The 20809-nt window shown below is 44.5% G+C and overlaps 2 protein-coding genes across 2 annotated transcripts in view; one reads left to right on the top strand and one right to left on the bottom strand.

The window, feature by feature from the left end:
• Nucleotides 1-115: 115 nt before the first annotated feature.
• On the bottom strand, nucleotides 116-10361 carry LOC135461229 (circumsporozoite protein-like). Its single transcript, XM_064738235.1, has 4 exons — nucleotides 10175-10361; nucleotides 9203-9421; nucleotides 2183-2331; nucleotides 116-149 (listed from the first exon to the last, which is right to left on the bottom strand). The coding sequence occupies exons 1-4, from the start codon at nucleotides 10359-10361 to the stop codon at nucleotides 123-125; spliced, it is 582 nt and encodes a 193-aa protein (XP_064594305.1). The 3' UTR covers nucleotides 116-122.
• The window catches only part of ARHGAP35 (Rho GTPase activating protein 35), a 39608-nt gene continuing 28998 nt past the window's right edge, over nucleotides 10200-20809 (top strand). The window contains exon 1 of the mRNA XM_064738231.1: nucleotides 10200-10314. The gene's annotated coding sequence lies outside the window, so the exon portion shown is untranslated. The remainder of the gene's footprint in view (nucleotides 10315-20809) is intronic.

Genomic DNA, 20809 nt, shown 5'->3' with positions numbered 1-20809 from the left:
GGGGGGGGGGGGGGGGGGGGGGGGGTTTTTTGGGGGGAGGGCCCAATGGGAGGGAGGGGGGGAACGGGAGGGGTGTGGGGTAAACTGGGGGGGGACGGGATGAACTGGAGTTTGACGTAACATCAATAAATGATCTTGAAATTGCGGAACTGGGAACACTGGGAGGGACTGGGAGGGACTGGGAGGGACTGGGATGGACTGGGAGGGACTGGGATGAACTGGGAGGGACTGGGAGCAACTGGAGTTTGACGTAACATCAATAAATGATCTTGAAATGGTGGAACTGGGGGGAACTGGGATGGACTGGGAGCAACTGGGAACCAGTGGGATTAACTGGGAGGGACTGGGAGTTACTGGGAGGGACTGGGAACCACTGGGAACCAGGGGGATTAACTGGGAGGGAACTGGGAGCAACTGGGAGCAACTGGGAGGGACTGGGCAGGAACTGGAGGCTGGTGGAACAATGGTGAAGGATCGTGAAGTTGTGGAACTGGGACAAACTGGGATGGACTGGGAGGGACTGGGAGGGACTGGGACAAACTGGGATGAACTGGGAGCAACTGGGACAAACTGGGATGAACTGGGAGCAACTGGGATGGACTGGGAGGGACTGGAACCAACTGGAACCAACTGGGTTAAACTGGGAGTTACTGGGAGTTACTGGGACAAACTGGAACGAATTGGAACCAACTGGGTTAAACTGGGAGGGAACTGGGATGAACTGGGATGGATTGGAACCAACTGAGAATGAACTGGGAGGAACTGGGAGGGACTGGGATGAACTGGGAAGGACTGGGATGAACTGGGAGCGACTGGGAACCACTGGAAACCAATGGGAGAGACTGGGAGGACCTGGGAACCACTGGGAACCAATGGGAGCAACTGGGAGGGACTGGGATGGACTGGGACAAACTGGAACCAACTGGGTTAAACTGGAACCAACTGGGACAAACTGGAACCAACTGGGTTAAACTGGGACAAACTGGGGTGAACTGAAACCAACTGGGTTAAACTGGGAGTTACTGGGAGGGACTGGAACCAACTGGGTTGAACTGGGAATGAACTGGGACAAACTGGGGTGAACTGGGACAAACTGGGATGGACTGGGGTGAACTGGGACAAACTGAGGTAAACTGGGACAAACTGGGGTGAACTGGGAGTTACTGGGAGGGACTGGAACCAACTGGGATGAACTGGGACAAACTGGACTGGGACAAACTGGAACCAATTGGAACCAACTGGAACCAACTGGGAATGAACTGGGTTAAACTGGGAGTTACTGGGAGTGACTGGAACCAACTGGGAATGAACTGGGACAAACTGGAACCAACTGGGACAAACTGGGATGAACTGGAACCAACTGGGAATAAACTGGGACAAACTGGGATGAACTGGGACAAACTGGAACCAAACTGGGACAAACTGGGATAAACTGGGGTGAACTGGGATGAACTGGGAGCAACTGGGACGAACTGGGAGCGACTGGGAGCGACTGGGAGAAACTGGGGTGAACTGGGGTAAACTGGGATGAACTGGGAACCACTGGGAACCACTGGGAGCAACTGGGAGGGAACTGGGATGAACTGGGACAAACTGGACCAACTGGAACCAACTGGGATGAACTGGGATGAACTGGAACCAACTGGAACCAACTGGGTTAAACTGGGAGTTACTGGGAGGGACTGGAACCAACTGGGACAAACTGGGATGAACTGGGAGGGACTGGGATGAACTGGGACAAACTGGGGCAAAGTGGGACAAACTGGAACCAACTGGGAATGAACTGGGAGCAACTGGGATGAACTGGGAGCAACTGGGATGAACTGGGAGGGACTGGGATGAACTGGGAGGGACTGGGAGGGACTGGGAACCACTGGGAGCGACTGGGACAAACTGGGATGAACTGGGAGTTACTGGGACAAACTGGGTTATACTGGGAGCAAACTGGGATGAACTGGGATGAACTGGGAGGAACTGGGACAAACTGGGTTAAACTGGGAGTTACTGGGAGGGACTGGGACAAACTGGGACAAACTGGGAATGAACTGGGACAAACTGGGGCAAAGTGGAATGAACTGGAACCAACTGGGAATGAACTGGGAGCAACTGAAACCAACTGGGTTAAACTGGGCCAAACTGGGAGGCCGATTCTGAGTTAAAAATGTGAATTTTTCGGTGTTACCTCGACGAAGTTGGTGTGCTTGGCGTCCCGGACGGTGACCACGGCGTGAACCTCCTCGATCAGCTTCTGCTTCTCGTCATCGTCGAACTGCATGTACCACTTGGCCAGGCGCGTCTTGCCCGCCGGTTCTGGATCAGGATGAAGCGAATCTGACCCAAAATCCCAGAAAAATATTCAGTTTATAAAGGGTTAAAGTTTGGGAAAAATCGGGGAAATTGTTCCCCCAAAATTTGAATTTTTTCGGAATTAAAATTCCAATTTTCGTCGTCAAAATTCGAATTTTTTCGTTAATTTTGCATCTGAAATTCCAGAAAAAATTCAGTTTATAAAGGATTAAATTGGGAAAAGTATTCTCCCAAAGTTTGAATTTTTTCGGAATTAAAATTCCAATTTTCGTCGTCAAAATTTGAATTTTTTTCATTAATTTGGGGAGGGTTTTTCATTAATCTGCACCAGAAATTCAGGAAATAATTCAATTTATAAAGGGTTAAAATTTGGGGGAAATCGAGAAAATTGTTTCCCAAAATTCGATTTTTTTCGGAATTAAATTCCCATTTTTTGTCATTAAAATTCGAAATTTTTCGTTAATTTTGCATCTGAAATTTCAGAAAAAATTCAGTTTATAAAGGGTTAAATTGGGAAAAGTATTCTCCCAAAATTTGATTTTTTTCGGAATTAAAATTCCAATTTTTCGTCGTCAAAAATCAAAATTTTTCATTAATTCGGGGAGGGTTCCCAGCCTGGATCTGCCCCAAAATCCCAGAAAAAAATTCGGTTTATAAAGGGTTAAAGTCTGGGGCAAATTGGGGAAATTGTTCCCCCAAATTTGATTTTTTTTTGTAATTAAATTCCCATTTTTTGTCATTAAAATTCGAATTTTTTCATTAAATTTGCACCTGAAATTCCAGAAAAAAAATCAATTTATAAAGGGTTAAAGTTTGGAGGAAATTGGGAAAAGTATTCTCCAAAATTTGAATTTTTTCGGGATTAAAATTCCAATTTTCGTCGTCAAAATTTGAATTTTTTTGTTATTTTTGCATCTGAAATTTCAGAAAAAAAATCAGTTTATAAAGGGTTAAAATTTGTGGGAAATTGGGAAAATTATTTCCCCAAAATTCGATTTTTTTTGGATTGAAAATCGGATTTTTCGTCATTAAAATTCCATTTTTTTCATTAATTCCGGGAGGGTTACAGGCCTGGATCTGCCCCAGAAATTCCAGAAAAAATTCAATTTATAAAGGGTTAAAGTTTGGGGGAAATCAGGAAAATTATTTTCCTAAAATTCGATTTTTTTCGGAATTAAAATTCCAATTTTCGTCGTCAAAATTTGAATTTTTTCGTTAATTTTGCATCTGAAATTCCAGAAAAAAATCAGTTTATAAAGGGTTAAAGTTTGGGGGAAATCGGGAAAATTATTCCCCAAAATTTGATTTTTTTTTGTAATTAAATTCCCATTTTTTATCATTAAAATTCGATTTTTTTCATTAATTTTGCACCTGAAATTGCAGAAAAATATTCGGTTTATAAAGGGTTAAAGTTTGGGGGAAATTGGGGAATTTATTCCCCCAAAATTCGATTTTTTTCGGAATTAAAATTCCAATTTTCGTCGTCAAAATTTGAATTTTTTCGTTAATTTTGCACCTGAAATTGCAGAAAAAAATTCAGTTTATAAAGGGTTAAATTGGGAAAAGTATTCTCCCAAAATTTGATTTTTTTCGGAATTAAAATTCCAATTTTTCGTCGTCAAAAATCAAAATTTTTCATTAATTCGGGGAGGGTTACAAGCCCGGATCTACCCCAGAAACTCATAAAATAATTCAGTTTATAAAGGGTTAAAGTTTGGGGGAAATCGGGAAAATTATTTCTCCAAAGTTTGAATTTTTTTGTAACTGAAATTCCAATTTTTCATCATCAAAATTTCAATTTTTTTCTCATTTAAATTCTGATTTTATCCTGAATTATGGGAGATTTCCCAGCCCTGTTCTGGATCAGGATGAAGCGAATCTGCCCCAAAATCCCAGAAAAAATTCAGTTTATAAACGGTTAAAGTTTGGGGAAATTGGGGAAAGTATTCTCCCGAAATTCGATTTTTTTCGGAATTAAAATTCCAATTTTCGTCGTCAAAATTTGAATTTTTTCATTAGTTTTGCATCTGGAATTCCAGAAAAAAATTCAGTTTATAAAGGGTTAAATTGGGAAAAGTATTCGCCCAAAATCTGAATTTTTTCGGAATTAAAATTCCAATTTTTCATTGTCAAAAAGCGACTTTTTCATTAATTTGGGGAGGGTTTTTCATTAATCTGCCCCAAAATTCCAGAAAAAATTAAATTTATAAAGGGTTAAAGTTTGGGGGAAATCGGGAAAATTGTTTCCCCAAAATTTGATTTTTTTTGGAATTAAAATTCCAATTTTTCGTCGTCAAAAATCAAAATTTTCATTAATTCGGGGACGGTTCCCAGCCTGGATCTGCCCCAGAAATTCCAGAAAAAATTCAGTTTATAAAGGGTTAAATTGGGAAAAGTATTCTCCCAAAATTTGATTTTTTTTTGTAATTAAATTCCCATTTTTTATCATTAAAATTTGAATTTTTTCATTAATTTTGCGCCAAAAATTCCAGAAAAAAATCAATTTATAAAGGGTTAAATTGGGAAAAGTATTCTCCCAAAATTTGATTTTTTTTTGTAATTAAAATTCCAATTTTTTGTCATCCAAAATCAATTTTTTTCATTAATTCAGGGAGGGTTTTTCATTAATCTGCACCAAAATTCCAGAAAAAATTCAGTTTATAAAGGGTTAAAGTTTGGGGGAAATCGGGAAAATTATTCCCCAAAATTTGATTTTTTTTGTAATTAAATTCCCATTTTTCATCATCACAATTTCAATTTTTTTCTCATTTAAATTCTGATTTTATCCTGAATTATGGGAGATTTCCCAGCCCTGTTCTGGATCAGGATGAAGCGAATCTGCCCCAAAATCCCAGAAAAAATTCAGTTTATAAACGGTTAAAGTTTGGAGGAAATCGGGAAAATTACTTTCCTAAAATTCGATTTTTTTCGGAATTAAAATTCCAATTTTCGTCGTCAAAATTCAAATTTTTTTGTTATTTTTGCAGCAGAATTTTCAGAAAAAATTCAGTTTATAAAGGGTTAAAGGTGTGGGGGAAATCGGGAAAATTATTTCCCAAAATTTGATTTTTTTTTGTAATTAAATTCCAATTTTTCATCATTAAAATTCAGATTTTTCATTAATTCGAGGAGGGTTACAGGCCCGGATATGCCCCAGAAATTCCAGAAATAATTCAGTTTATAAAGGGTTAAAGTTTGGGAGAAATCGGGAAAATTATTCCCCCAAAATTTGAATTTTTTTTATAATTAAAATTCCCAATTTTCGTCATCAAAATTTGAATTTTTTCATTAATTTTGCGCCAGAAATTCCAGAAAAAATTCAGTTTATAAAGGGTTAAAGTTTGGGGGAAATCGGGAAAATTATTTTCCTAAAATTCGATTTTTTTCGGAATTAAAATTCCAATTTTCGTCGTCAAAATTCGAATTTTTTCGTTAATTTTGCACCAGAAATTGCAGAAAAAAATTCAGTTTATAAAGGGTTAAAGTTTGGGGGAAATTGGGAAAATTATTTTCCTAAAATTCGATTTTTTTCGGAATTAAAATTCCAATTTTTCGTCATCAAAAATCAAAATTTTTCATTAATTTTGCACCGAAAAATCCATTAAAAATTCGGTTTATAAAGGGTTAAAGTTTGGGGGAAATCGAGGAAATTGTTTCCCCAAAATTTGATTTTTTTTTGTAATTAAATTCCCATTTTTTGTCATTAAAATTCAAATTTTTTTGTTATTTTTGCACTAGAAATTCTATTAAAAGTTCAGTTTATAAAGGGCTAAAGTTTGGGGGAAATCAGGAAAATTATTCTCACAAAATCTGAATTTTTTTGGAATTAAATTCTGATTTTTTATCATTAAAATTCGATTTTTTTCATTAATTTTGCGCCAGAAATTTCAGAAAAAAATTCAATTTATAAAGGGTTAAATTGGGAAAAGTATTCTCCCAAAGTTTGAATTTTTTCGGAATTAAAATTCCAATTTTTCGTCGTCAAAAATCGATTTTTTTTCATTAATTTGGGGAGGGTTTTTCATTAATCTGCACCAAAATTCCAGAAAAAATTCAGTTTATAAAGGGTTAAAGTTTGGGGGAAATCGGGGAATTTATTCCCCCAAAATTTGAATTTTTTCGGGATTAAAATTCCAATTTTCGTCGTCAAAATTTGAATTTTTTCGTTAATTTTGCATCTGAAATTCCAGAAAAAAATTCAGTTTATAAAGGGTTAAATTGGGAAAAGTATTCTCCCAAAATTTGAATTTTTTCGGAATTAAAATTCCAATTTTTCGTCGTCAAAAATCAAAAATTTTCATTAATTCGGGGAGGGTTACAGGCCTGGATCTGCCCCAGAAATTCCAGAAAAAATTCAGTTTATAAAGGGTTAAAGTTTGGGGGAAATTGGGAAAATTATTCTCCCAAAATTCGATTTTTTTCGGAATTAAAATTCCAATTTTTCGTCATCAAAAATCAAAATTTTTCATTAATTTTGCACCGAAAAATCCATTAAAAATTCAGTTTATAAAGGGTTAAATTGGGAAAAGTATTCTCCCAAAGTTTGAATTTTTTCGGAATTAAAATTCCAATTTTCGTCGTCAAAATTTGAATTTTTTCGTTAATTTTGCACCTGGAATTCCATTAAAAATTCAGTTTATAAAGGGTTAAAGTTTGGGGGAAATCGGGGAAATTATTCCCCCAAAATTTGATTTTTTTTGGTATCGAAAATTGAATTTACCGCCATTAAAAATCCAATTTTTTCATTATTTCCAGGAGGGTTACAAGCCCAGATCTGCCCCAGAAATTCCAGAAAAAATTCAGTTTATAAAGGGTTAAAGTTTGGGGGAAATTGGGAAAATTATTCCCCCAAATTTGATTTTTTTTTGTAATTAAATTCCCATTTTTTGTCATTAAAATTCAAATTTTTTCATTAAATTTGAACCTGAAATTGCAAAAAAATATTCGGTTTATAAAGGGTTAAAGTTTGGGGGAAATCGGGAAAAGTATTCTCCCAAAATTCGATTTTTTTCGGAATTAAAATTCCAATTTTCGTCATCAAAATTTGAATTTTTTCGTTAATTTTGCATCTGAAATTCCAGAAAAAATTCAGTTTATAAAGGGTTAAATTGGGAAAAGTATTCTCCCAAAATTTGAATTTTTTCGGAATTAAAATTCCAATTTTTCATCGTCAAAAATCAAAATTTTTCATTAATTTTGCACAGGAAATTCCATTAAAAATTCAGTTTATAAAGGGTTAAATTGGGAAAAGTATTCTCCCAAAATTCGATTTTTTTTTGTAATTAAATTCCCATTTTTTGCCATTAAAATTTGAATTTTTTCATTAATTTTGCACAGGAAATTCCATTAAAAATTCAGTTTATAAAGGGTTAAAATTTGGGGGAAATTGGGGAAATTATTTCCCCAAAATTTGATTTTTTTTGTCATTAAAATTCCCATTTTACGTCATTAAAATTCCAATTTTTGTCATTAATTCTGCCCCAGAATTCCATGAGAAAATGGAATTTTTTAGAGGATTAAAATTTGGGAGAAATTGGGAAAAATTCTGCTCTTGAAATTGCAGAAAACCCCAAAAGACCCCAAATTCTCCTCATAAAATTCTGAAAATAATTAAAATCCCCTTCAGAATCCCTAAAAAATGACCCTAAATTGGAAAAAAACCCCAAAACAGCCAAAAATCTCCTCATAAAAACCCAAAAATAATTAAAATCCCCCTCAGAAAACCCCTTTAAAGCGACCCTAAAATTGGGAAAAAACCCAAAATCTCCTCATAAAAAAATAAAAATAATTAAAATTCCCCTCAGAATTCCTCAAAATCCACCTCAAAATGACCCTAAATTGGGAAAAAACCCAAAACACCCCAAAATCTCCTCATAGCATCTCAAAAAAAATTAAACTTTCCCTCAGAACTCCTCAAAATCCTCCTCAAAAATGACCCTAAATTGGAAGTAAACCCAAAACACCCCAAAATTTCCTCATAAAAACGCAAAAATAAATAAACTCCACCTCAGAACTCCTCAAAAAGACCCTAAATTAGGAAAACCCCCAAATTCTCCTCATAAAATCCCCAAAATAATTAAACTTCCCCTCAGAACTCCTCAAAATCCTCCTCAAAATGACCCTAAATTGGGAAAAAAACCCAAAACACCCCAAAATCTCCTCATAAAATCCCAAAAATAATTAAAAACCCCTCAGAAATTCTCAGGATCCCCCTCGAAAATGACCCGAAATTAGAAAAAAACCCAAAACACCCCAAAATCTCCTCATAACATCTCCAAAAAAATTAAACTTTCCCTCAGAACCTCTCAAAAATGACCCTAAATTTTGGAAAAATCCCAAAATCTCTTCATAAAAACCCCAAAAATAATTAAAAACCCCTCAGAAATTCTCAGGATCCCCCTCGAAAATGACCCGAAATTGGAAGTAAACCCAAAACACCCCAAAATCTCCTCATAAAATCCCCAAAATAATTAAACTTCCCCTCAGAACCTCTCAAAATGACCCTAAATTGGGAAAAAAACCCCAAATCTCCTCATGAAATCCCAAAATTAATTTAAAAACCCCTCAGAACTCCTCAAAATCCCCCTCAGAATTACCCTAAATTGGGAAAAAACCCAAAACAACCCAAAATCTCCTCATAACATCTCAAAAAATATTAAACTTTCCCTCAGAACTCCTCAAAATCCTCTTCAAAATGACCCTAAATTGTGAAAAATCCCAAAATCTCTTCATAAAAACCCCAAAATAATTAAACGCCCCCTCAGAACCCCCGTCCCCCCCCCCCCTCCCCTCACAGCGCTCCAGGCCCGAGGTCCCCCCCCCGGGTTCCTTCCCCTTCTCCCATTCCCGCTGTTCCCGTGTCCCCCCGGTTACCGCTGCCCTCAGGGTTTCTCACCATGTCGGTACCGGCCCGAGGCCCCCCCCGGTTCCGATCCCGGTTCTGATTCCGTTCCCGGTTCCGTTCCCGGTTCCGTTCCCGGTTCCGCCCCCCCCCACTCAGAGCCAGGCCCCGCCGCTTCCCGCTTCCAACAGGGGGCGCCCCGGTGCCGCCCGCACTGCGCATGCGCGGCACCTCCCGTTCCCGCCCTTTCCCCCTCACGTTTCCCGCCCCTCCCTCAAATTCCCGCCCCCCTCCCCAAAATTCCCAGCGCCCCCTCCCCAAATTTCTCAGCGCCCCCTCCCCAAATTTCTACCCCGGAATGAAAAAAAGGGATCAGAAGAAGATTTGTAGCCCCCTCCCCAAATTGCCCCCTCCACCGAGGTGAAGCCCCGCCCACACCGCTCTTAGCCACGCCCCCTCTCCGAATTCCCTCACCCCCCCCCCACCCCGCCCCTCCATATCCCGCTTTTCGCCCCTTCCCCAAATTCCGCGCCCCCCGCCCATCCAGGCCACGCCCCAAACCACGCTCACTCCCCAATCGCCCCGCTCTTCTGGCCCCTCCCATTGGTTCCCCCCAGCCCAAAATTCCCTCTGGTCTTTATTTCCTCCCCTCCTCACAATTCCCGCTTTTCCCCCTCAAAATTCCCATTTTTTCCTATAAAATTCCCATTTTTTTCTATAAAATTCCCGCTTTTCCCCATAAAAATTCCCGGTTCCCCCCCTCCATATTCCCAGTGCTCTCCTCCAAGCCCCGCCCCTTAACCCCGCCCCTTCCTTTAGCCCCGCCCCTCCCGCCGCTCCCCTCACGGTGCCGCCCCTCCCCTCCCGCCGCGCACGCGCTCCCGCCATTCCCCCCCCTCCTCCTCCGTGATCGTGAAGGCGGAGGCGGAGAGAGGAGGAGGAGGAGGAGGAGGAGGAGGAGGAGGCGGCTGAGGGCTGAGGGGTGGGGGGGGGGTTAGAGGAGGAGGAAGGCGCCGCCGCCATTACAGGCCGAGCCCGCCCCGGCGGCCCCCGCCGCCCTCGCCCCGCCCGCCGCCGCCGCCCCGAGAGCGCGGACATGGCGCTGCCGCCGCCTCCCGCCGCCCCCGGCCCGGCCCGATGCCGCCGCCGCCGCGTCTGTTTCTCCGGTAAGAAGGAAAATCTTTTCCTCCTCCCTCACTCTCAGCGCCACCATCGCCGCCTTTTTTCTCTTTGGAAAAACCCCCCCCACCACCACCTCCCCCCCCCCCAGAAGAACAATGGGCCGCCCCACCCCCGCCCGCCGCGCGCCCGCCGGGCCGGCCCATGGCCCCCGGGTGGGGGGGGGACGGACGGCCCCGTGAGGGGGGCCCGGGAGAGACCACCCCCCGTGTGGGGAGGGGGGGGGGATAAGACCCCCCCCTCCATCCGTCCGTTCTCAATGGTTCCGCCGCCCATTCATGGGGGGCTGTGAGGGGAGAGACCACCGGGAGGGGAGAGGGGGGGGCCCCCAAAATTGGGGGGGGGTCTTGGAGGGGAGACCACCCCCAATTTGGGGGGGACTCTGAGGGGAGAGCCCCTCTAATTTGGGACGAGACCATCCCCAGTTTGGGGGCATTCTGAGGGGAGACCACCCCCAAAATTGTGAGGACTCGGGGGAGACCATCCCCAATTTGGGGGGGATTCTGAGGGGAGACCACCCCTTATGTGGGGGCAAGACCACCCCCAGTTTGGGGGGATTCTGAGGGGAAACCACCTCCAATTTAGAGGGGATTCTGAGGGGAGACCACCCCCAATTTGGGGGTGAGACCATCCCTGATTTGGGGGGACTTGGGAGAGACCATCCCCAGTTTAGGGGTGACTCAAAGGTGATACCACCCCCAGTTTGGGGGGGATTCTGAGGGGAGATCATCCCAGATTTGGGGGGACTTGGGAGAGACCACCCCCAATTTGGGGGAGATTCTGAGGGGAGACCACCCCCAATTTGGGGGAGCTCAGAGGGGAGACTGCCCCCAATTTGGGGTTATACCACCCCCAATTAGGGGGGGTTTAGGGGAGAGACCATCCCCAATTTGGGGCGACACCATCCCCAATTTGGGGGGGTTTGGAGGGGAGACCACCTCCAATTTAGGGGGGCTTAGAGGTGAGACCCCCCCCAATTTGGACGGGACTCTGAGGGGAGAGCCCCCCCAATTTGGGGCGAGACCATCCCCAATTTGAGGGGCATTCTGAGGGGAGACCACCCCCATTTTTGGGGGGACTTGGGAGAGACCACCCCCAATTTAGGGGAACTCAAAGGTGATACCACCCCGAATTTAGGGGGACTCAAAGGTGATCCCACCCCCATTTTGGGGGGGATTCTGAGGGGACACCACCTCCAATTTGGGGGTGATACCACCCCCAATTTGGAGGGACTTAGAGGGGAGACCACCCCCAAAATTGGGGGGCATAGAGGTCAGACCAACCCCAATTTGGGGGGGCTTAGAAGGGAGACCCTCCCCAATTTGGGGGTGAGACCAACAGGATTTGGGGGTTTTGAGGGGGGACCACCCCCAAATATAGGGGGCGAGACCACTCCTAATTTAGGGGGGGATTCTGAGGAGAGACCACCCCCAATTTAGGGGGGCTTAGAGGTGAGACTTGGGAGAGACCATCCCCAGTTTGTGGGGGGCTCAAAGGTGATACCACCCCCAATTTGGGGGGGGCTCAGAGGGGGAGACCATCCCCAATTTAGAGGGGATTCTGAGGGGAGATCATCCCAAATCTGGGGGGACTTGGGAGAGACCATCCCCAATTTGGGGGGGATTCTGAGGGGAGACCAGCCCCAATTTGGGGGCGAGACCACCCCTAATTTAGGGGGGGGATTCTGAGGGAAGACCACTCCCAATTTGGGGCGATACCACCCCCAAATTGGGGGGGATTCTGAGGAGAGACCACCCCCAATTTGGGGGGAGACCACCCCCAAAATTGTGAGGCCTCGGGGGAGACCATCCCCAATTTGGGGGGGTTTAGAGGTGAGGACCCCCCCTCAATTTGAGTGGACTTGGGGGAGACCCTCCCCAAATGGAGGGGACTTGGAAGAGACCATCCCCAATTTGGGGGGGACTCAAAGGTGATACCACCCCCATTTTGGGGGGGATTCTGAGGGGAGACTCCCCCAAAATTGTGAGGACTCGGGAGAGACCATCCCCAATTTGGGGGGGATTTAGCAGAGACCACCCCCAAATTTAGGGGGAGACCCCTCCCCAAATTTTGGGGTCCCCCCTTCCCAAGATTCCCAATTTTCCTTGGAATTTTCCCCAATTTTTTTTTGATTTTTTGGGATTTTCTGGCTGATTTGAGACCCCCCAAGATCCCCCCAAAATTCCCCTTTTTTCCAGAGTTGGAATTCCCCGGAAATTTGGGTGTTTTTTGGGATTTATTTGAGATTTTTCTTAGGATTTTCTTGGGATTTTTGGGATTTATTTGGGGATTTTTTTGGGATTTATTTGGGATTTTTTGAGGATTTTTTTGGGATTTTTGGGGCATTTTTTGGGATTTATTTGGGATTTTTTTTTAGGATTTTCTTGGGATTTTTAGGGGATTTTCTTGGGATTTTTGGGATTTATTTGGGATTTTTTGAGGATTTTTTTGGGGAATTTTTGGGGTTTATTTGGGATTTTTTTAGGATTTTTCTTGGGATTTTTTGGGGCATTTTTGGGGCATTTTTTGGGGATGTATTTGGGATTTTTTTTTAGGATTTTTGGGGATTTATTTGGGGATTTTTTTTAGGATTTTCTTGGGATTTATTTGGGTTTTTTTTAGGGTTTTCTTGGGAATTTTGAGGTTTATTTTGGATGTATTTGGGATTTTCTTGGGATATTTTGGGATTTTTTTTTGTTCATTTTTTGGGGATTTTCTTGGGATTTTGTGGGGAATTTTTGGGTTTTTTTTGGGGGATTTCATTTGGGATTTTTTGGGACAATTTTTGATTTTCGGGGTTTTTTTGTTCTTGGGTTTTTTTATTTTTTCTTGGGTTTTGGGGGATTTTTTGGGACTTTTTTTGGGTGGGGTTGGGGTTTTTTGGGGTCATTTTTTAGGAATATTTTTGGATATTTTTGGGATTTTGTGGGGTTTTTTTTTAGGATGTTAAAATTTTTTTTCTTGAACTTTGGGAGGATTTTTAAAAATTTAATTTTGATTTTTTTATTTGGGGGGGATTTCTTGGAGAATTTTTATTGGGATTTTCTTGGAATTTTGGGGGGAATTTTTTTGTGCCAGAATTTCACTTTTCCCATCCCAAATTTGGGGTTTTTTTCCTTCAGGAATGTGGGAAAAACATCCCAAAAAATCCCAAAATTTGGGATAAAAATTCCCCAAAACCCCCCAAAATTTGGGAAAAGCATCGAGGAAAATCCCCCCCAAAAAATCCCAAATATTGGGAAAAGGATCCCAAAAAAAATTCCCAAAAATTGGGGAAAGGATCCCAAAAAAAATCGCAAAAATTGGGAAAAGGATCCCAAAAAATCTCAAAAATTGGGAAAAGGATCCCAAAAAAAAGATCCCAAAAAAAATCCCAAAAATTGGGGAAAAAGTCCCAGAAAATCCCCAAAAATTGGGAAAAGGAATTTTTTTTTTGTTTTTCCTGGAATTCGCTGACTCAGCACTTCTGAATAATCACAAAAATCCCAAAAAATTCCCAAAAATCCCTGAAAAAAAACCCCAAAATTCCTGAAAAATTCCCAAAAAATTTTCCCCAAAAATTCCTTTGGAATCCTCACCCAGATCCGTCGCAGAGCTGGAAATTCCAACTTTAAACCCCCCAAAAAATTTCCCAATTTTCCCTGGAATTCGCTGACTCAGCACTTCCTGATTAATCCCAAAATCCCAAAAAAATTCATAAAAAACATCCCAGAAAATCCCCAAAACCCCCCAAAAATTGGGAAAAATCATCAGGAAAATCCCAAAAAATGCCAAAAAACTGGAGAAAATATTGAGGGAAAATCCCAAAAAATCCCAAAAGAACCCCAAAAATTGGGGAAAATACTCCAAAAAAACCACCAAAATTTGGGAAAATCCTCACAGAAAATCCCAATTTTTGGGAAAAAAAACCCAAATTTCCCTTTGGAATTCCCGGATCAGGAAGAAAAAAATTCCATTAAAAAAATTCCATTAAAAAATTCCATTAAAAAAATTCCATCAAAATCCCGGCACAGCTTTGACCTCGAGGTCGTTCCCCTGCAACAAAATCCAAATTTTGGGGATTTTAAGCTAAAAAAATCCCTTTTTTGGGGGGGAATTTTGGGATTTTTGTGAAATTTTTTAGGAATTTTTTGGGGAATTTTTTGGGGGTTTTCAACTTTGATTTTTTGGGGAAAAAAGTGGAAAATTCCCGATTTTTTTTCTGCCCTTTTTTTTTTTGTGGATTTTATTGGAGCGGCTCCGACGTCGGTTTGGACTTTGGAGTTTGAGCAGGAAAGTGCTGAGTCAGCGAATTCCAGGGGAGGAAAAAAAAAATTTGGGAATTCTGAGGAAAATCGGGAATTTTTGGGAGAATTTGTAGCTCCTGGGTGAGGATTCCAAAGGAATTTTGGGGATTTTTTTGGGAATTTTGGGGGGATTTTTTGGGGATTTTTGTGATTATTCAGAAGTGCTGAGTCAGCGAATTCCAGGGGAGGGAAAAAAAAATTGGGAATTCTGAGGAAAATCGGGAATTTTGGGGGGAATTTGCAGCTCCTGGGTGAGGATTCCAAAGAAATTTTGGGGATTTTTTGGGGGGGATTTTTTTGGGATTTTTGTGATTATTCAGGAAGTGCTGAGTCAGGGAAAAAAAATCGGGAATTCTGGGGAAAATCAGGAATTTTTGGGGGGGTTTAAAGTTGGAATTTCCAGCTCTGGGATGGATCTGGGCGAGGAATCCAAAGGAATTTTTGGGGAAAATTTTTTGGGGATTTTTTGGGGAATTTTTGGGTTTTTTTGGGCTTTTTTTTAGAGAATTTTGGGATTAATGAGGAAGTGCTGAGTCAGCGAATTCCAGGAAAAAAAAATTGGGAATTCTGGGGAAAATCGGGAATTTTCAGCCCCTGGGTGAGGATTTCACCGGAATTTTGGGAATTTTTGGGGATTTTTTTTGGAATTTTTCAGGAATTTTGGGGTTTTTTTCAGGGATTTTTGGGGTTAATCAGGAAGTGCTGAGTCAGGGAAAAAAATCGGGAATTCTGGGGAAAATCAGGAATTTTTGGGGGGGTTTAAAGTTGGAATTTCCAGCTCTGGGATGGATCTGGGCAAGGATTCCAAAGGAATTTTTGGGGAAAATTTTTTGGGTTTTTTTTCCGGAATTTTTTTGGATTTTTGGGGAATTTTTTTTGGGGGATTTTTGACGTCCATCAGGAAGTGCTGAGTCAGCGGATTCCAGGGAAAATGAAGTTGGGTCCATCGTGGTGGAGAACTTGGGTCCATCATGGTGGAGAACTTGGGTCCATCATGGTGGATCTTGGTTGGTTGGAGAACTTGGGTCCATCATGGAGGACCTTGGTTGGTTGGAGAACTTGGGTTCATCACGGTGGAGAACTTGGGTCCATCACGGTGGACCTTGGTTGGTTGGAGAACTTGGGTCCATCAACCACGGTGGACCTTGGTTGAGCAGAAGAGTTTTGTCCATCATGGTGGAGAACTTGGGTCCATCATGGAGAACTTGTGTCCATCTTGGTGGAGAACTTGTGTCCATCTTGGTTGGGTGGAGAAGATGGATCCATCATGGAGGATCTTTGGTTTGGTGGAGAACTTGTGTCCATCTTGGGGTGGAGAACTTGTGTCCACCATGGCAGGGAAGTTGTGTCCATCATGGGATGGAGAACTTGTGTCCATCATGGTAGAGAAGTTGTGTCCACCATGGTGGGGAGGTCGTGTCTGTCATGGTGGAAGAGTTGGGTCCATCATGGTGGAGAACTTGTGTCCATCTTGCTTGGGTGGAGTTGTGTCCATCTTGGTTGGCTGGAGAACTTGTGTCCATCTTGGGGTGGAGAACTTGTGTCCATCATGGTGACCCTTGGTTGTGTGGAAAAGTTGTGTCCATTGTGGAGGGTCTTTGGTTGGATGGAGAATTTGTGTCAATCATGGTGAAAGCGTTGTGTCCACCATGGCAGGGAAGTTGTGTCCACCATGATGACCTTTGGTTGGATGGAGAATTTGGGTCCATCTTGGTGGAGGAGTTGTGTCCATCATGGAGAACTTGTTTCCATCTTGGGGTGGAGAACTTGTGTCCATCTTGCTTGGGTGGAGTTGTGTCCATCATGGTTGGGTGGAGAACTTGTGTCCACCATGGTGGAGAACTTGTGTCCATCATGGTTGGCTGGAGAAGTTGTGTCCATCTTGGAGAGTCATTGGTGGGATGGAAAATTTGTGTCCATCTTGGTGGAGAACTTGTGTCCATCTTGGTTGGGTGGAGAACTTGTGTCCATCATGGGATGGAGAACTTGTGTCCATCTTGGTTGGGTGGAGAACTGGTATCCATCTTGGGGTGGAGAACTGGTGTCCACCATGGTGGAGAGCTTGTGTCCATCATGGTGACCTTTGGTTGGATGAAGGACTTATGTCCATCACGGTTGGGTGGAGAAGTTGGGTCCATCTTGGTGACCCTCGGTTGGGTGGAGAAACCATTCCCACCATGGTGACCTTTGGTTGGGTGGAAGAGTTGTGTCCAGTACGGTGGAGAACTTGAGTCCACCATGCTGGTGAACTTGTGTCCATCATGGTTGGGTGGAGAAGTTGTGTCCACCATGGTGCCCCTTGGTGGGATGGACAACTTGTGTCCATCTTGGTGCCCCTCACTTGGGTGGAGAACTTGTGTCCATCATGGAGGATCTTTGGTGGGATGGAAAATTTAGGTCCATCTTGGTTGGGGTGGAGAACTTGTGTCCATCTTGGGGTGGAGAACTTGTGTCCATCTTGGGGTGGAGAACTTGTGTCCATCATGGTTGGGTGGAGAAGTTGGGTCCATCTTGGTGACCCTCGGTTGGGTGGAGAAACCATTCCCACCATGGTGACCTTTGGTTGGGTGGAGAACTTGTGTCCATCATGGTGGAGAACTTGTGTCCATCTTGGTTGGGTGGAGAACTTGAGTCCACCATGGTTGGGTGGAGAACTTGTGTCCATCATGGTGGAGAAGTTGTGTCCATCATGGTGACGGTTGAATAGAGAAGTTGTGTCCATCATGGTTGGGTGAAGAAGTTCTGTCCATCATGGTTGGGTGGAAAATTTGTGTCCATCATGGTGGGGTGGAGAACTTATGTCCACCATGGTTGGGTGCAGTTGTGTCCATCATGGCGGAGAACTTGTGTTCATCATGGTGGGGACGTCGTGTCCGTCATGGTGGAAGAGTTGGGTCCATCATGGTGGAGAACTTGTGTCCATCTTGGGGTGGAGAACTTGTGTCCACCATGGCAGGGAAGTTGTGTCCATCATGGTGACCTTTGGTTGGCTGGAGAACTTGTGTCCATCTTGGAGGGTCTTTGGTGGGATGGAAAATTTGGGTCCATCTTGGGGTGGAGAACTTGTGTCCACCATGGTGGAGAACTTGTGTCCATCTTGCTTGGGTGGAGAACTGGTGTCCATCTTGGAAGGTCTTTGGTGGGATGGAAAATTTGGGTCCCTCTTGGTTGGGTGGAGAACTTGTGACCATCTTGGGGTGGAGAACTTGTGTCCATCTTGGTGCCCCTCACTTGGGTGGAGAACTTGTGTCCATCTTGGTTGGCTGGAGAACTGGTGTCCATCATGGTGGAGAACTTGTGTCCATCTTGGGGTGGAGAACTGGTGTCCACCATGGTTGGGTGGAGTTGTGTCCATCATGGTGGAGAACTTGTGTCCATCTTGGGGTGGAGAACTTGTGTCCATCATGGTTGGCTGGAGAAGTTGTGTCCATCTTGGAGGATCTTTGGTTGGGTGGAAAATTTGTGTCCATCATGGTTGGGTGGAGAACTGGTATCCATCTTGGTAGAGGAGTTGTGTCCATCATGGGATGGAGAAGTTGTGTCCATCTTGGGGTTGAGAACTTGTGTCCATCATGGGGTGGAGAACTTGGGTCCATCATGGTGGGAAGGTTGTGTCTGTCATGGTGGAAGAGTTGTGTCCATCATGGTGTGGAGAGCTTGTGTCCATCTTGCTTGGGTGGAGTTGTGTCCATCATGGCAGGGAAGTTGTGTCCATCATGGTGATCCTTTGGTTGGGTGGAGAACTTGTGTCCATCTTGGAGGGTCTTTGGTGGGATGGAAAATTTGGGTCCATCATGGTTGGGTGGAGAACTTGTGTCCACCATGGTGCCCCTTGGTTGGGTGGAGAACTTGTGTCCATCTTGGTTGGGTGGAGAAGTTGTGTCCATCTTGGGGTTGAGAACTTGTGTCTACCATGGTTGGGTGGAGAACTTGTGTCCATCTTGGTGTGGAGAGCTTGTGTCCATCTTGCTTGGGTGGAGTTGTGTCCACCATGGTTGGGTGGAGCTGTGTCCACCATGGTTGGGTGGAGCTGTGTCCACCATGGTTGGGTGGAGCTGTGTCCACCATGGTTGGGTGGAGCTGTGTCCATCATGGTTGGGTGGAGCTGTGTCCACCATGGTTGGGTGGAGCTGTGTCCACCATGGTTGGGTGGAGCTGTGTCCATCATGGTTGGGTGGAGCTGTGTCCACCATGGTTGGGTGGAGCTGTGTCCACCATGGTTGGGTGGAGCTGTGTCCACCATGGTTGGGTGCAGTTGTGTCCACCATGGTTGGGTGGAGCTGTGTCCATCATGGTTGGGTGGAGCTGTGTCCACCATGGTTGGGTGGAGTTGTGTCCATCATGGTGGAGAGCTTGTGTCCATCATGGTTGGGTGGAGCTGTGTCCACCATGGTTGGTGGAGCTGTGTCCATCATGGTTGGATGGAGCTGTGTCCATCATGGTTGGGTGAAGAAGTTCTGTCCATCATGGTGGGGTGGAGAACTTGAGTCCACCATGGTTGGGTGGAGAACTTGTGTCCACCATGGTTGGGTGGAGTTGTGTCCATCATGGTGGAGAACTTGTGTCCATTGTGGTTGGCTGGAGAACTTGTGTCCATCATGGTGCCCCTTGGTGGGATGGACAACTTGTGTCCATCTTGGTGCCCCTCAGTTGGGTGGAGAACTTGTGTCCATCATGGTTGGGTGGAGAACTTGTGTCCATCATGGTGGAGAACTTGTGTCCATCTTGGGGTGGAGAACTTGTGTCCATCTTGGTTGGCTGGAGAACTTGTGTCCATCATGGTGACGGTTGAATAGAGGAGTTGTGTCCATCATGGTTGGGTGGAGAAGTTGTGTCCATCTTGGTTGGGTGGAGAACTTGTGTCCATCTTGGAGGGTCTTTGGTGGGATGGAAAATTTGGGTCCCTCTTGGTTGGGTGGAGAACTTGTGTCCATCTTGGGGTGGTGAACTTGTGTCCATCTTGGTTGGGTGGAGAACTTGTGTCCACCATGGTTGGGTGGAGAACTTGTGTCCATCATGGTTGGGTGGAGACTTGTGTCCGTCATTTGAGGTTGAGAACTTGTGTCCATCATGGTTGGTGGAGACGTTGTGTCCATCATGGTGGGGACTTGTGTCCATCATGGAGTTTTGGTGGAGAATTAGGTCCATCTTGGTTGGGGTGGAGACTTGTGTCCACCTTGGAGTGGAGACTTGTGTCCATCTTGGTTGGTTGGAGAGTGTGTCCATCTGGAGGTTCTTTGGTGGGTGGAAATTTGTGTCCATCATGGTTGGGTGAGACTGGTATCCATCTTGGTAGAGGAGTTGTGTCCATCATGGATGGAGAACTTGTGTCCATCTGGGGTTGAGACTTGTGTCCATCTTGGGGTTGAGACTTGTGTCCATCTTGGTGCCCCTGGTTGGGTGGAGAACTTGTGTCCACTCTTGGGTGGAGTTGTGTCCACATGGTTGGGTGGAGCTGTGTCCACCATGGTTGGTGGAGCTTGTGTCCACATGGTTGGGTGAGTTTGTGTCCACCATGGTTGGGTGGAGCTGTGTCCACATGGTTGGGTGGAGCTGTGTCCACCATGGTTGGGTGCAGTTGTGTCCACCATGGTTGGGTGGAGCTGTGTCCATCATGGTTGGGTGGAGCTGTGTCCACCATGGTTGGGTGGAGCTGTGTCCACCATGGTTGGGTGGAGCTGTGTCCACCATGGTTGGGTGGAGCTGTGTCCATCATGGTTGGGTGGAAATTGTGTCCATCATGGGGGAACTTGTGTCACCAGGTGGAGAGCTTGGTCCATCATGGTTGGGTGCAGTTGTGTCCATCATGGTGGGAACTGTGTCCACCATGGTTGGGTGGAGATTGTGTCCATCATGGTGTCTTTGATTGGTGGAATTTGGTCCTCTTGGTTGGGTGAGAAGTTGTGTCCATCTTGGGGTGGAGAACTTGTGTCCACCATGGTGCTTGGTGGATGACAACTTGTGTCCACTTGGGCCCTCATTGGGTGGAGAACTTGTGTCCACTTGGTTGGCTGGGAACTTGTGTCCATCTTGGAGGGTCTTTGGGGGGATGGAAATTGGGTCCATCATGGTTGGGTGGAGAATTGTGTCCATCTGGTTGGTTGGAGACTTTGCCATCGGGTGCCCCTTGGTTGGGTGGAGCTGTGTCCACCATGGTTGGGTGGAGCTGTGTCCACCATGGTTGGGTGGAGCTGTG

The sequence above is a fragment of the Zonotrichia leucophrys genome, unplaced genomic scaffold (genome assembly GCF_028769735.1).
Source record: "Zonotrichia leucophrys gambelii isolate GWCS_2022_RI unplaced genomic scaffold, RI_Zleu_2.0 Scaffold_226_81349, whole genome shotgun sequence".
Lineage (NCBI taxonomy): Eukaryota > Metazoa > Chordata > Aves > Passeriformes > Passerellidae > Zonotrichia > Zonotrichia leucophrys.
Note: the sequence above shows the minus strand (reverse complement) of the source record. Positions and strands in the feature narration are given on the sequence as shown.

Bases quoted from the DNA above. Each gene is read 5' to 3' on its own strand.
- LOC135461229 (XM_064738235.1), bottom strand. From the start codon at position 10,361: ATGGTGGCGCTGAGAGTGAGGGAGGAGGAAAAGATTTTCCTTCTTACC. The intron at 2,332-9,202 runs GTGAGAAACCCT...ATTTTGGGTCAG, and splicing joins CTCGGGCCGGTACCGACATG to ATTCGCTTCATCCTGATCCA. The intron at 150-2,182 runs GTAACACCGAAA...CAGTGTTCCCAG, and splicing joins AGCACACCAACTTCGTCGAG to TTCCGCAATTTCAAGATCAT.